Source organism: Epinephelus moara, chromosome 2 (assembly GCF_006386435.1).
Source record: "Epinephelus moara isolate mb chromosome 2, YSFRI_EMoa_1.0, whole genome shotgun sequence".
Classification (NCBI taxonomy): Eukaryota; Metazoa; Chordata; class Actinopteri; order Perciformes; family Serranidae; genus Epinephelus; species Epinephelus moara.
In genome coordinates, this window is record NC_065507.1 from 41,428,968 (window position 1) to 41,445,421 (window position 16,454).

The 16,454-nt window shown below is 40.4% G+C and overlaps 1 protein-coding gene across 8 annotated transcripts in view; it reads right to left on the reverse strand.

The window, feature by feature from the left end:
* Positions 1–16,454, reverse strand: part of fat3a (FAT atypical cadherin 3a) — a 383,130-nt gene that overhangs the window by 23,599 nt on the left and 343,077 nt on the right. For all 8 annotated transcript variants that reach the window (XM_050055175.1, XM_050055199.1, XM_050055166.1 and 5 more), the window contains 5 exons: positions 14,821–15,018; positions 11,160–11,961; positions 5,321–5,455; positions 4,914–5,068; positions 2,919–3,170 (listed from right to left, as the gene is read on the reverse strand). In XM_050055175.1, the coding sequence (XP_049911132.1) occupies positions 2,919–3,170; positions 4,914–5,068; positions 5,321–5,455; positions 11,160–11,961; positions 14,821–15,018 (1,542 nt within the window). The remainder of the gene's footprint in view (positions 1–2,918; positions 3,171–4,913; positions 5,069–5,320; positions 5,456–11,159; positions 11,962–14,820; positions 15,019–16,454) is intronic.

The window sequence follows — 16,454 nt, forward strand, 5'->3', positions numbered from 1 at the left end:
CTGTCCCTGTATATATACATCACTTTACAATCAAATGAACAAGACTTTTAGAGACTAGAAAAGTTTTTTTTTTTATCCAAAATACAATGAAACTTTTAAGATGTCATAATTTGTATGACAATAAAAATGTCTATGTCTTACAGAGCTTCTTCCATGAAGAACACAATACAACATTGCACATTGTCAGTAAGATGGCATCAACACAGACTCACTGTTGGAGGGTTTATAAGCAATTCCCCTCCTCGCTGGTTGGCTTGGGGTGACACTTAACGGGATAGTGCACCCACAATGTGTAATTCATATTTTATTCTAAATATGCAGAACTAATAACCTGAGAATTATAAACATCTGTATGTTCTTGTAGTAGTTTGAAGATAGAAATGTGCATTAAACATGGCTGGAGTCTATTGTTCGATTAGAAGAAGTTACATAATAAACCTGACTCTTTTTTGTCACAGTTTTGGTCATCATTCCCATTGACATTACAACCACAGACCAGTTCCACAGCTTAACTACATTCTAATGTACAAACTTCTTATTTGGGAAGTGAAAACAAGATGAGTGTCCAGTACAATGCAGTGAACTAATAGAACAGGTTTCATTTTGTGCTTCTGAATAACAGTTAAAATAACAGAAACATGGGTTTAACTGTGCAGGGCTGTCATTCTTCTTTCTTTTTTTTTTAATTAAGATTATTTTTTGGGAATCTTTGTCTTATGGATTGTACAGCTGTAGATTGAAAGGAAAGGTGGGAGAGAGAGGAGGGATGACATGCAGGAAAGGGCCGCGGGTCAGAAATAGAACCCGGGCCGCTACAAAGAACTCAGTCTATGTCAGGTGCACGATGTACCAGGTGAGGTATAGATTGCCCTGCAGGGCTGTAGTTTAAGAATAACTTAGGTCGTGGGTCAGCCGACACCAAACCAAAGTGAGGATCTTTAGTGTTATTGTATTATTATCAACATTATTATCATCAATACTACCATGAATTACCATATCTGATGGCAAGGCTTTTTCACAGTTTCTTTATTCTGTTAACTGTTGAGTTATACTTTAATTTTTTTATTTTCTAACATAAAGGTCTAAATGCTGTTTCAAATGTTTCAGTTCACACTGTCAAGGAGGAAATGCTGGCAGAGACACTTTTCTTCATCCTTGTGCATAAAAGTAGTCGGGTGTCACCACAAAAAACTGCTCTCTAACTACTGATCGTCCGTCACTACTGATCTTTAAATACTAGAGCAGAGTTGAAGGCGCTTTAATGCAACAGCGTAGGCATTAGGGCTGGGTTAAAAACAAATCATCCGACTCACATCAATCTTCATTTGAATGACCAAATACTGATTCATAAAATCGGAGATCGATCTTTTACTATATGCTTTTTCCCACTGATGTGTAAAGCTTTAACCCCGTTAATCCCACCAGTAGTAAAAGGGCCCTGGTGGGAAATTACTAACAACCGTTGTTGCTCTGACATTACCAGTTCTTTTACCTGTAACAGTTAGCTTACTGTCTGGGTGTAATTTACTATCATGCTGCAGCAGCCTCTCCTGCTGTCTGTGTATCAGGGCTACTACGCCACTTTTATGTACACATACAGACCCACTAACACGGAGTAGAGATGCTGCGGTGAAGACAGAGAAGTAAAGATACCTTGAGTGAGTGCAAAAAAACCTTCATGAAGAAAAGTCAGTACTTTACCAATACACCTGTTCAGCAACACTGAACACTGAAAAGTGATATTTCAATTTGCTCTGTCTGTGGTCTCTCACCCACCGCCGCTAATATTATGTTACAAACAAGCACAGAGCGCTTTCCAGCTAATAGGAAATTGGAACTAACAAGCTGAAACAACAACTGTTTATGTCTAATGGTTTACCTCAGTTTGCATGTATCCTAACACTTACCAACAGTTATGTGATATGCAGGCAATGGCTATTAGCAGCAGAGGGAGGAGCAGAGAAAACAGGAGGACTGATACTGACTGATGTCTGTGTTTTTTATTTTTTCTAAACTTCACTCTGTATTGTGATGTCAGGAATATGATTTATTGTAATGACATTTTAAATTTGTTTCCAGTAAGTAAGTTTTGTATTGTGACTTTGCTGTTTTAATATTACTGTTGCTGCTCTAGAAACATTTATTCAACATACAACAAATATTCAGTTTTAATCCTGTTCTGAATTTATTCTTTTTTTTTAAAAATAATCCTTGAAAATTTTACAGTATTAGTTCTCTCAAAATCTCTTTCAAATTCTAGCAAAAATTGGTATTGTACTTTAAATATCCCAATTAAATCGATATCTAATCATTGTATGACTCACTGCTGCTTGCTAAGCTTTTTGCTCTGAGCACATGGTAACAACTGAAGGCGACTCAGGTGAATGTATCAACATTTTCATCAAATCAGATCCTCTCTCTTCTGGACTAAATACTGGGACTATACAGTCGTAGAACAATGCTCAGATAGATTTTAGTAAGAAAATCAGCCTGGTGCTGTGAAAGTGAGGGGACAGAAATAGGATTTTGAGGGGGAAAACACTGGGCATGTCTATTCTAAATTATGCTCTTGCTTTTTTATATCTGTGCCAAAGGCCCACTGTCTCCTAATCCCTCCATACAGAAAACAAGTTGTGCACACAAGTGGACGTGACAATGGGCAAAATAAACCTGTATGTAGGGTGAGCAGTGTAATAATTCACAGACTTTGATCATACACCAAAATAATAATAACAGAAAAACTACATTCTAGCATTTCACAGTTTACGGGATAGCAAGTTCTGCCAGTTGGAAGGAGTGCTACAGTAATTAGGTGAAGTTAAAACATCACTAGATGATCTAAAGCTGAGGAGCCCTAACATGGCTGCCATCCTGTTACCTGAAACCCCTCAATACTGTACAACTTCTCATGAACTGACCAGTGCTCCAAAGTAGATGGTTCTGTCTGGAGCCAGTGGTTGTATGAATGGTGGTCCGCGGCGTCGTTCAACGTAACTGTCATCCAGCGCCAGGCTGCTGAAGTTGCGATTGAGCTCCAGTGCCACCGTGTGCCAGCTGCCATCATTGATACGACGGCCAGAGATGCCCAACATGTCGGGACTGTCACCACCTTCACCTCCGCCACCTCTAAGGCTGCAGGCCAGCTGGAACCACAGCTTCCCCTCCTCCAACTTTACACATACACACACACACACACACACACACACACACACACACACCACATTTAACTTCAGTGTTGCACAGCATATGCAATCAGGCAGTACATTAAAGGAAAATTGTCTTGTTTGCTGCATGACTTCTATCAAATTCTCATGCAATCCCTTGTTAGGATCATTATCATGGAAAGTGTGTATCCACTGTTTTTGAGCCTCAGCGCTGGCAATGGCCAATGACCATTCTCGTAACCGCAATATCTGAAGAATACCTTGAGGGAAGTCTTCAAATTTTGAACAAACGCCCACTTGGATTCAACAATGTACTCATTAGAATTTAGTGGTCAAAGGTCAAAGTCAATGTGACCTTGCTTATATATCATTTCGTTAAGGCAATATCACAAGAAGACTTCGAGGGAATTTCCTAAAATTTGTAACAAATGTCCACATGGATTCCCAAATGAACTGAATTTGGTGTTTGAACGTTAAAGGTCAAGGTCACTGTGACCATATTTCAGGATTATATATGCTAACTATGACTAAATTTCAGGAGAAAATCATGAAGTGATAATATTTTATATCCAAGGGTCAGAAGGGTAGACATTTAATCAGATACTGAATCGGTAATGATAATGATCATAATAATGATAATAATAGTAATAATAATAATAATAATGATAATGATGGCATAATAGTATTGAGGCGGATTTTGAAAGAGGAGAGGGTATTGATGCAACAAATGTCCGGTGGGAGGGAGTTCCAGAGGTGGGGGGCAGAGCGGCTGAAGGCTCTAAACCCTATGGTTGTCAGGTGGGCTGGCGGGACAATGAGATGGTTGGAGGAGGAAGACCTGAGAGTGTGGGTGGGGATGTGGCTGTGCAAAAATTGGGAGAGGTAAGGCGGAGCTTGGTTGTGGATGGCCTTAAAGGTGAGGAGTAAAATCTTGAAGTCAATGTGGTATTTAACTGGGAGCCAGTAACATTAATCTTTGGTGTCCACCTTGAAACTGTGCTGATTGTATAAATCTTAAGATGTGTGTGAAGCATTTATGTTTTCACACACATGTATGTAAACTGTAAGAGAAACTTGATGGGTTTACAGAGGCATACAACAATAGGGTTGTAATTCTAGTCTTTGACTTTCATTAGCTAATATGGTTGTGCATAACAACATAATGCTGTGGATACTTTTACAGCTTTGCAAAATGTTAACTGCAGGATATAGTTTTGTGTGTCTGCATTCTGAAAAATATCAGATGTCTGATAATTTAAAAACCACACACAAAAAAATCATAAAATGGAATTTTAATAAAATGGCATGGACTATATACAAAGTATCACTACCTAAAATGTTTTTAACAGTTAGATAAAGTGTTGTCTAATCAAACAAATCTTTTCAAGCAATACAATTTTCATGAACTGCAAGTTTTAAATGTTTTACTGGAATACTATTTTAGGTTTCTCTACTTAGTCAGGCTCTTGTCCAGATTTTAAGAGCTCAATCTCTCATGATCTCAGCAATGATGGCATTCTCTACTTGTCTGAAATATCTGTAAAATATCAAATAATTACATCTAAGAAATTATCTATAATAACTTCACGATTATAATAACTTCAATAAAAACAATGGATGAGGACAACTTTCCCCTAATTTCCTTCCCACAGAGAACAGAACAGCTGGTATATGCCCTGTGATCAAGCAGTGATTGATACTTATAAATGCCAGAGCTCAGACTGTGTGTGTATGTGTTTGTGTATGTACCTTGAGCATGGTGCAGGGCTCAGTGTGTGTGTACATTATGATTCCTTTGCTTTGCAGTGTTCTGATCCTGAGGCTGAGTTTCAGCTCCGTCTGCAGCCGGTCAGACAGTCTGTACTTGATGTAGCTGTTACCTGAGAAACTCAGAGAAGAATGGCCTGTACACACACACACACACACACACACACGCACACATGCACACACACACATACGCATATGCACACATAGGCACATGGGTTAATGAATCAAACTCCAGAGCAATATACAAGTCTGTGATATTGTAAGCACTTTTTTAAAAAAAAAAAAGTTGTTGCATCTGTTATTCTAATACACAGACTTGAGAATTTTTCACACACACACACACACACACACACACACACACACACACACACACACACACACACACATACCTGCGCACTCTCCCAGTTTGCCTGGTGGACACTGGCATGCGTAGCGACCTCTGTTGGCCTCAATTGAAACACACTGCATGTCTGCTGGACACGGCTGGTCCTCACACTGTTCTGACAGGACAGCACAGTTTGCATCTGTACACACACACACACAAACACACACACACAAAGACAGAAAGAAAATATGCTTATCATTCTACCATGAAGAGCATGTACTGACAGCAAGACAGCCTCAAAATACTAAGGAAAAAAACAGGAAATATACACTTTATACCTATTATAACCATTTATATCTATCAGGCTTTTTTATTGATCTGAATATACCCAAAATATGCTAATGTTACACGTAGCATTTATGCACAAAATGCAATTTGATGACCCTTGATAAGCAACTTGTCCCATGAAAGTGACAAATTTCAATTTCATGCACAAAATATCTGCCAAAAGACACTTAAGAGCATTTCATCCTTGATGTTACAAGTCAGTACAGTAAAGTCATGTACTGTAAGGTTATTGTCAGTATAATCAAATCTGTCCGATTCATTTTCTTCCAAGTGCCAAATGCCTTCCATGACACACAAAGTGACACTTAGTAGCTCATGGTGCATTTTGTGCCTGAAATGAATCATGGCAGGAGGCATGTGAAGCTTTACAGCCTGTGGTAACACACACACACACACACACACACACACACACACACACACACACACACACACACACACACCCCTCTATATTAAATGAGCTTGTCTTGATAGGAAACAGCCTGTCCTACCCTGCTGCTCTTCTACTGAGATGACTGTGATCTCAACTTCAGCTATCTAAAGACAGAACTTTGAAGTTCAGTCCTTTGCTGCTTTCTCTATACTTGTTACTATGTTAATGTTACTTGTAGGAAGGTAATCTTAGCTAGGGGAGAAGCTCACTAGCACAAGTGCTAGCTTTGCTGTGCCTGTCAGTCATGTGACCCCTTTCCAGCATGAGAGACTCCTTAAGTCAGGGGTGTCCAACCTTTGTTGAATGTTGTTAATATTCATGTTGACGTTGATAATGACTGCCTCACTACTGTGTTAATCTCATTATTAGACTCCATTGGCTTCAGTCAGAATGTCCATATACCCATTCACTGTTTTAAACACACCCTCGTTTGACGTATGGAATTGGAATTCATGACTTAATAGTCTTTACACAGTATCCCTCTCTATCACATCATTATTTAATAACTTCTGATTTCTTTTTACTCAATTACACGCCACTCTGATAGTGCTGTAGCAAAATTTAAGGAAATGATTCAATCTGCAATAAATGTAATACCATGTCCCACTGTAACAGAGGTTTCCCATACTAACTTTAAACCCTAACAAAGTGATTATCTTGTTGAAAGTGCTGCAGGCTCACTGTGAACACTTTGTTGCACCTCTTAAAAAAAGGTTAATGAAACACAGAAAGATAGCTCCATGGTACAGCTCCCAAACCCGAAAATTAAAACAAATGTTGTGAAAATTTGAAAGAAATTAGCATTTAGCCAAGCTGAAAGAATCTCATTTAGTTTGGCAAGACAGTCTTTTTTTTAAGATATTTTTATGGGCATCTTTTGCCTTTAATTGATAGGATAGTGAAGTGTGAAAGGGGGAGAGAGAGGGAGAGACATGCAGCAAAGGGCCACAGGCTGGAGTTGAACCCGGGCCGCTGCGGCAACAGCCTTGTACATGGGGCGCCTGCTCTACCACTAAGCCACCTACGCCCCTGGCAAGACAGTCTTAAAACATATAGGAAGGTACTCTGCAATGCCAGAGCAAATTATTACTCAGCATTAATAGAAGAAAATAAGAACAACCCCAGGTTTCTTTAGCTCTTGCCTTGTATTCCTTCAGCCCTCAGACTTGAATTTAAAATCCTTCTCACTTACAAAGCTCTAAATGGTCAGGCTCCGTCATATCTTAGAGAGCTCATAGTGCCATATTATCCCACCAGAACACTGCGCTCTGTGAATGTCGGGTTACTTGTGGTCCCTAAAGTCTCCAAAAGTAGATCAGGAGCCAGAGCCTTCAGCTATCAGGCTCCTCTTCTGTGTAACCATCTTCTTGTTTCGGTCCAGCAGACAGACACTGTCTCCACATTTAAAGGTAGACTTAAGACTTTCCTTTCTGATAAAGCTTATAGTTGGGGCTGGCTCAGGCTTGCCTTAGTCCAGCCCCTAGTTCAGCTGATACAGGGCTAATCTGCCGGGGGACCTCCTATGACACACTGAGCCCCTTCTCTCTTTTTCTCTTTCTTTCTCTCTCTCTCAGATTCTGAAAAGTTGGCTCTTCTCCATTTGCGTTCTATTACTGCATGTCACTAACTGCTTCTTCTCTGGAGCCTTTGTGCTCCACTGTCTCGCAGGTTCCCTCAAATTGCGGCTATGCCTGGATTGTGGGTCGTGGTTACACTGTTGTGGTGGTTACACTGCTGTCGTGGTCCTGCCTGATGCCCACTACTACTACTACTACATTATTTTACCATATTTCTGCTATCACTGTACACATATGATTACTGTCACATACATGTACTGTAATATACTTATATTTACTTATAAGATATATGCTACCAAAATACTACTACTATTATTATTATTATAATTATTATTATTATTTCTATCATATCATAGCTATTGTCATTAGAGTCTGCCCTTCATCTCTCTCTGCCTCTGTCTCTCTTGGTCTCTCTTCATCTCTCCCTCTCTTTTTGTATAATTTTGTCAAATGGATTACTGTAAATTTATTATGTCGATCTGTTCTGTACGACATGTATTGCACGTCTGTCCATCCTGGAAGAGGGATCCCTCCTCAGTTGCTCTTCCTGAGGTTTCTACCATTTTTTTCCCCCCGGTAAAGGTTTTTATGGGGAGGAGTTTTTCCTTATCCACTGTGAGGGTCCAAAGGACAGAGGGATGTCATATGTGGTTAAGCCCTCGGAGGCAAACTGTGATTTGTGATCCTGGGCTTTATAAATAAAATTGATCTGAATTGAATTGAATCAGAGACAGATTAGATAATGTGAAAATCCGAGAGCGCCAGCTGCTTCTCGTATCATATTCATTATTTGAAAAAGAAAATCACATATAATTAAGACAATTGCAACTGTTTCATCTCATAGTGAAAGAGTATTTAACTCTCAATTGATCCTGAAAGCGGCGGCTCTTGCTTTCGCCTTAACGTGTTTTTGCAGTAGCCATATCTGCTACCACGCAGGAAATGTCTGCTGTTAGGTAGCCATTCCGTTTGCTTGTTTATTGTCTGTTTATGAAAACACATCTTTGTCTACAGACTATAAGATATAGATATGAGGTGAACAGAAGAAAATGCACAATAAGATTGCTTTATTAACCAATACAGGCCACATCTAGTTTATTTTGAAAACTGAACCACAGGCTGTATAAAATTGATCCGCAGGCCATGATAAGCCCCTGAGCTGGACTTTGGACTAGGGATGGGCATCAATTTTCGATTATCGATGACTGATTGTTAAGGATTTTGATCGATCACAAATAATTTTGCTCGATAGTCGCAGTGTTCCCCTAATTGCAATCCTATAGGCCCTGCGAGCTGCCGTGCCTACGAGACCCCCGCCGGACCTATGCCAGGCAGAAAATCATAAAAAGACAGAGGCTCTCATCGCTCTCCAAAGCCTCGGCGGCTTCCCTTGAGGCCTTTGAAAACACTACGTCATTGAAAGACGGAGGTTTCGCTGAAAACTGAAGCCTGTAACTACTGGCTGGCAACGGTTGTAAACACCCAGGGGTGAACTGCGCATGCATGCCATTCTTCCTCTTTGGCCTGGGGGGTTGAAGCTCAAAACTGGGGCAGCTGCGCTCTCTTGCGGCGACAGTGTGCACTGCACTCTTTTGTTTTCTCTCTTTTGAAATACTCGCTTATCAATTAATCGATAATTGATCGTTAATTTTTTTGATGATCGAATAATGAATTTTGATTGTTTGCCCATCCCTACTTTGGACATGCCTGCCCTAAGTGATGCTGCTGTATATGGGTTGTAATTATTCTTCCTTTGCAGAGGAAGGGCTCGTTTATAATACACTGCTCAAAAAAATTAAGGGAATACTTAATGGTCACAGTATAACACCAAGTAAGTTAAACTTCAGGGGTGTCAATCTTTACATTTAGGAAGCACAAGTGATTGTGAATCAATTTCACCTGCTTTGGTGCAAATGAAAGTGACAACAGGTGCAATGGAGAGGCAAAAGCAAGACAATTCCCAAAAAGGGAATGTTTTACATGTGGTGGCCACAGACAGTTGCTCTCTCCTTATCCTTCCTGACTGATTCTTCTCTAGTTTTGTGTTCTGCTAGTGTCCACATTCATACGTGTGGTTGCAAGAAGGTTTGCTGTGCCTCCTAGAACAGTCTCGAGAGCATGCAGAAAATTCTGTAGGAGACCTGCCATTACACAAGGAGAGCTGAACAGGGCTGTAAAAGGGCATCAACCCAGCAGGAGAGCGTATCTTCTCCTTTGTGTCAGGAGGAACAGGAGGAGCACTGCCAAAGCCTGTGCTCAAAGCATGACCGGTTTGGCTGTTGGGTCAGTGATTGTCTGGAGAGGCATATCCTTGGAGGGTTTCACAGACCTCCATGTCATAGACAACGGTACCCTGACTGCTGTTAGGTAGCGAGATGATATCCTCAGGGCGATTGTCAGACTTTTCGCTGGTGCAGTGGGCCCTGGGTTCCTCCTGGTACAGGACAATGCCCGGCCTCATGTAGCCAGAGTGTGTAGGCAGTTCCTGGATGACAAAGGCATTGATGCCACTGACTGGCCTTCTCGTTGCCCTGACCTAAATCCAATTGAGCACCTATGGGACATTATGTATTGGTGTATCCGCCGCCGCCAATGCCCTGATCCAGGTCTGGGAGAATTTCCCCCAGGACACCATCTGCCAACTCATCAGGAGCATGCCCAGACACTGTCAGGAGTGCATACAGGCACGCAGAAGCCATACACACTACAGAGTCACATTATGAGTTGCCGTGATAAAATTCATGCAAGTTGGATCAGCCTGTGATTTCAATCTTTTACTGTGATTTTCGGTGTGATTTTAAATCCAGCCCTCAATGATGATTTTAGCTTCCACTGACCGTTGTTGTTGTCATATTGTTTTCAACAAATATACAATGTACGTCAGTAAAGATCTTTAACAATTTTCCATAATTCATCAATGTTCATCGATAGTTCATCGAGATCTTTTGAGCAGCGTATAGTTTGATAGGCAGCTTGAGATAGCTGAAAGAAGTGGAATTAGGTGTCCTTTCATCTCGATGTTTTTTTTTTTTTTCTCAAAAAAGCTTTGAAACCATACAAATGTTATTTATACCTGGCTGAGTATAGCACAAATAACTACCCAATAAATACTGTGCCTCTTTCAAAAATATTTCTGACATTCTTCCAAGATGTAACTGCTGTATGTTCATATCTAACGTGCTTTTGTTCAGGATTGTTACGTTCAACATCAACCTAAGGAGGCCCAGTTTGCCTGGTGGGCTTTCTGTTTGAAATCTTTTTCTGGCAGAATGTTTTTTTCCTAATCTTAACCAAGAAATCCCTTTCTTGCAGAGATCCCACAAGGCAAACCTCTCCCAGAAGCACAAAAAACAGGAAGGAGAGGCAGGTGGAGCTGTTCAGCTTGGGTGGAGTCAAACACTTGACTGAGGCAACACCCTGAATAGCACTAGGCAGTGAGGGGTGGTTGGTACATACTGACTGAGTTTGTAGTATGCAGTACAGAATGTAGTATGCGATTTCAAAAACAACATATGCCTTGGCAAAATTTGCGAGATCCTATCACTCACCGTTGCATGTGCAGCGTGAGGTTCGGTGGAAGCGTGGTGAAACAAAGCTGACACGTGGTGTGCTGTATGTAGCCAGGCTATGTGAGTCCAAGATGATGCTCTGTTCGCACTGTGCGCCGCGACACTCCAGCCCCGAGCAGTTCTTATCCAGGATAGCTGACACCCTGAGGACCTCCTCCAGCTGCCGCCGTGATGCACTTAATTTCTGGGTAAGGTAAGCCGCCTTGTAGTACCCGCCCCCTGCTGATTCCACGGCTACGAGCATGTCAAGTTGTTGTGTTCCTCCGACTGGCTGCAGACTGAGCAGGTGCAACATGTCCTGCTGTTGCGATGCGGCGGCCTGCTGCAGAACCTTCAACACGCTCTTCAGGTGCATTGCCACGAAGTCTTGTGGTGCCACGCTCTCAAAGCGCACCGTCACTGCCTCACGCAGCATCTCTGGTGTTGCCTGCTCCACATGCACACTCACGGGCACAGGCACAGCGAAGCGGCCATCACTAACGCTGGCATTGAGGGTGTATTTGCCTGCATCCAACCCGCCCAGGGCAATGATCTTGCCATCACGAGGACTGATCTTAAAAAGACTGCGCTGGGCTGGGGGGGCATGGCCAAAGGTCAGTGCATCATAAGGGTCAGCGTCGGTGGCGTGCAGCTGGCCAATCACACCGCCAGGAAATTCGTCCTCCATAGTGACAATATGAACTTCCAGTGGCAACGCGACTGGTCGGTGAAGGCTCTCCTCAATCACTCTGACTTTCAGTGTGGAGGAGGAGGAAAGACGAGGCTTCCCTGAGTCTGTCACCTGGGAGGAGGACAGAGAACAGGGACAGCCAAGCAGATCATAGGAAAAGACAGGGGGAGAAGCAAGAAAAAATAAAATGGGAGTTAAGAGAGGAGAAGAGGACAAGAGAAATGAATTAGTAATATGTTTTTGGTAACATCTCTACATTCTTCACATCTCAGTCATATCATTATTCAGTCAGAAAGTTCATTAAAGCAGATGACAGATCTTATCTGCAGAGGTGGGTTTGTGAGTCACATTTACTGCATTAAATGTACTTAAAGGTCCAGTATGTAGAATTTAGTGACATCTAGCAGTTAGAGCACAAAATTGAAATATATCCAGTGTGCCAAGCGTGTAGGAGAACTACAGTGGCAAATGCAAAAATGTGGATCACCCTGTCTGGAGCCAGAGTTTAATTTGTCTGTTCTGGGCTACTGTAGAAACAACATGGCAGACGTTGTGAAAGAGGACCCGCTCCATATGTAGATGTTAACAGCTCATTCGAAAGCAATGAAAATGAAACGATTCTTATTTTCAGGTGATTATATGAATAAAAACATAGTTATGAATATTATATTCAATTTCTGTCAATATAACCCTGTAAATTTTTGAGTATATTGTAGATAGTTCTAAAGCAGCATATTTTTGATTTTACTGGGGGAGGTTTTTAGAGAAAGGAGATCATTATTTTCATTATATATCACTTTTATTCATGCTACTTTCTTCCTTCGCACCGGCAATAGCAGTGTGACTTTGCATTTGTGTCATTCTCATGAATAAGATATCTCAAAAACACCTTAAGGGAATTTATTTAAATTTGACACAAACTTTCACTTGGACTAAAGAAAAAAATGATTAGAATTTTGTGGTTGAAGGTCAAAGGTCAAGGTCAGTGTAACCTCACAAAATATAACTCAAGAATTTTATGATAATTATGACAAAACTTCACAGGAATGTCTTGGATAAATTAATGAAGCGATGACATTTTATATCCAAAAGGTCAAAGGTCAGCTTCACTGTGACATCATAATGTTCTGCATAAAGGACTTTTCTGGCCATTATTCAATGTTATATTTCAGGAACAGAAGGGGAGACATTTGGTCAGATACTAAATTGGTGACACTAATCTTGGGTGTCCACCTTGAAACTGTGCTGATTGTGTAGATATTCTGTGCTGTTGAGGGGCCGATGGGTATGAAACATCAATTTTTCACAGACATGGATGTAAACCATAAGAGAAAGTTAACTGGTGCACAGAGGCATACGACCGATTATTCTAGTTTAAATATTATGCATTTATACACATTCCCTCTAGATGCTGGTGGTCTGCTGATCTCAGATCTGCTGAAGCTCTGTTATACAGCAGCCACACCCCCTCATAACTCAGATGAGACAAAACATCCTTGACCTGACTGTTTTCTTTTTCCACTGTCAGTATGGCTCTAAATAGCGCTAGTATTAACAGACCACAGTACAGAGTGCAGCGAGCTGGTGTGAGGTCAGCTTAGAGTCATGTTGTCACTGAACTGTCACAGAGCAGTAAGTGTTTCTGTTGTGTAAATGCTTAAATGTTAACACTATAAACAGCCACTGGGCTATACTGTGCTTCAGAAGTACTCCTGATGTGTGGTGTAATGTAAATATTAAAGCTAACGTTGTGTGTCTTTGCGAAGAAACTGAAGAAGTGATCATAATCTGTATTTCTGAGGAAATTATTGATGAAACGTCACATCCTTATCTCCTTAGCTTTAAGGAGGCATCTGATATTAGACATTTTTAGAGTGATTTGGCCTCTTGCTGTATACATTTGACTGGATGTGTTGGACTGATACCTGATCTGTGGGTGTCTGTGATGGGAACTAGGACATTTATACTGGAATTATCAAAGTTAAAGGACAGTGTAACATGTTGACACTCTTTACATTTACTTGTTGACATAACAGACATAGTCCATCCATATCTGATATTCTGATTTATTTGCCAAATCATTATTTTATATTATATAACCAGCTAAGAATGTAATTTTGAAAAATGTCTTTACACCACAGAGATACAAGTGGAGACATTTAGTGTATTTCAGCTTCATCCATCACTTAAATTTCAATCAACTTTTCAACTGATTTTATCTCCTACTTTTAAATTAAAGATTATCATATTTGTATAATAATGTTGCCCTCTGTACAATGTGTGATTAGTAATGCAAAAAATTATGATTATTGGACCATTTTGTGATATTTAAAATAAGAAGTTGGTTTGTTCTGTCTCATTTGAATTCATTTCCCACCAGGGAGCAAAACATGGATCCTATGTATGTGTTTACTCATCTCTTCTCAGGTGATCTCTGTCTAGCCAGTCATGCTTGGTGTAGGCTATGATGAGTATAGCTGTCATCCTAGACATCAAGCTTTCTTTCTAAGGTATTCTGTGTTCTAAGATGAGTTGTTATGAATACACCAGTGATTTATTTAATTATAAATAATAATTATTTAATTAACTTATCTTATGGCCTTAACTGTTTTCATTCAGAGAATGAACTGGCTTCCAGTTGTGCTGTCATGTAATTTTAATTTGCAATAGTATGCTACTGCAAAAAAATATTGTCAGACTTTGTAGGCTTGTCAAAGAGTCATAAAAGCTTCAGCTGAACTTAAGAACACATTTTCACACACTATCAGCTCTATCACAAAAAAATGATGAAAAAACATGATGTATAGTTTGAGCTTACATTTGTCCAGAATGAACAGGCCATGATTGTTTTTGCTAATAGCTAACATTGTTCACAGATTCACAGCTCTATTTTTGAAACCAATGTGATGCTTGAGAAGAGTGACTACAGCAGCTCTGCAGGTTTGATGTGAAACAGCAGTTTGACTCTACCCGTATCAGAATAACATATTCAGTGGCCAGGTCCCTCCTGAACACTTGATTGGCCACTAGTGTTCCATCTTTCTCCAGCAAAAACTCTCCGCCTTCGTTTCCTGACAGGATGTGGAAGTCAAAGGGTGGGCCATTGTGGGAGGAGTCCTGATCAATGACGGACAACTGCAGGATGCTGGTGCCGATTGGCTTGTTTTCCTAAGGGAGGAGATGCACCATTAGAAAGTAAAGGTGTGCAGATATGTCAAAATCTCTGTCTGTTTAACCAACAAAATTATCTTTCTCTGGATCTGTATTCAGATAGAGGACCTCACGTGGGGGTGACTTATACTAGAAGTCACGTTTAATCGAGCAAATGTTGAAATTTGTAACCATATTTATTGGCAATGAAAATGTTGTGCCTCTAAAGCATCAAATTGATTTGATGATGTCATATAATCAATTATAAAAATAAAAATCTACATCTCCATACTCTCTTTTCATATCTCTCTTTCCCGCTTTTTCTTTTTCTTTTTTTTTCTCCACTAACTTTTATGAACATTCTGAATCCCACTATTATGGAATACCATTAAAAATTAATCAAATAAATAAATATAGTTACGAAATATATCCTGAAATAAATAAATGAGGAAAAATCTATATAAAAATAAATGTAAACATAAAGTAGTAAATACAGTTCAATAAATAAAAGGTTTTTATTTGTTTACTTTTATAAAAACAGGACATTTCTTACAGGACTAGTTCTTTTATTTAAAGGGACTTATTTTGGACTATTTGGGGCCTCCCTAGTGTAGTGGTTAGAGCACTAGTCTTCCATGCGGAAGGTCCAGGGTCCAATCCTGCTGGGGTCAACGTCAGCAAAGGCATGCAGTCACAAGAAGTTCCCACAGCCGAATTGAACAGGATAAAATAAATCTGAGCCAAGTCCTCACCAAGGGTGCGTCTCAAGCCCATCGTAGACGGGAGGTTCCAGACGTAAAAGCGGATTCACTTTATTTGGGCTATTTAAATGGGGGAATAAACACATACAGCTAAAAACTACAGGTTCTAAGCTTCATTTTGAAGGATAACATCCAGGGATTTGAAAGAAATCCAGCTGCCACATCAGGCTTTTGTCTCGTCACTCCTGCACAATATCTCCTCCTCCTTGTTGGAGGAGTGAGCAGTATCAGTCAGCTGTCAGACTGCTGCCTGCTGTGCGCTGACGTGAAGGTGATAAGAATATGGGGATCACTTTTCAATAATGTGTAATAAATTAAATGTCTTGTTAATGGAAGTCCTACGTTGCAAACAGAATGGGCATTTTTATCTTGTGGTCATCCACAATGATATGAGTCAATTTAAAGAAACAAACATGTCAATGGTGACTTTTTTTTCAGAGTAATAGTGACCAGCTTTTGGCACAATAAATATCTTCTCCATCGCATTATTTGTGCTCTCCCAAATACTGTATTTAGACCTCCCTGTTTGAGGTTACATTATGCATGGTCACAATAAAAAAAAAATAAAAAAACTCAACACCATCTACAGAAACCTGACCACCTCCCCTCCCTTACTGACCCCTCCACCTGCTCTTCCCCCCACCTCCGTTCCACCACTGTCACACTTCCCCCCACCGACCCCCCTGGGCCCCA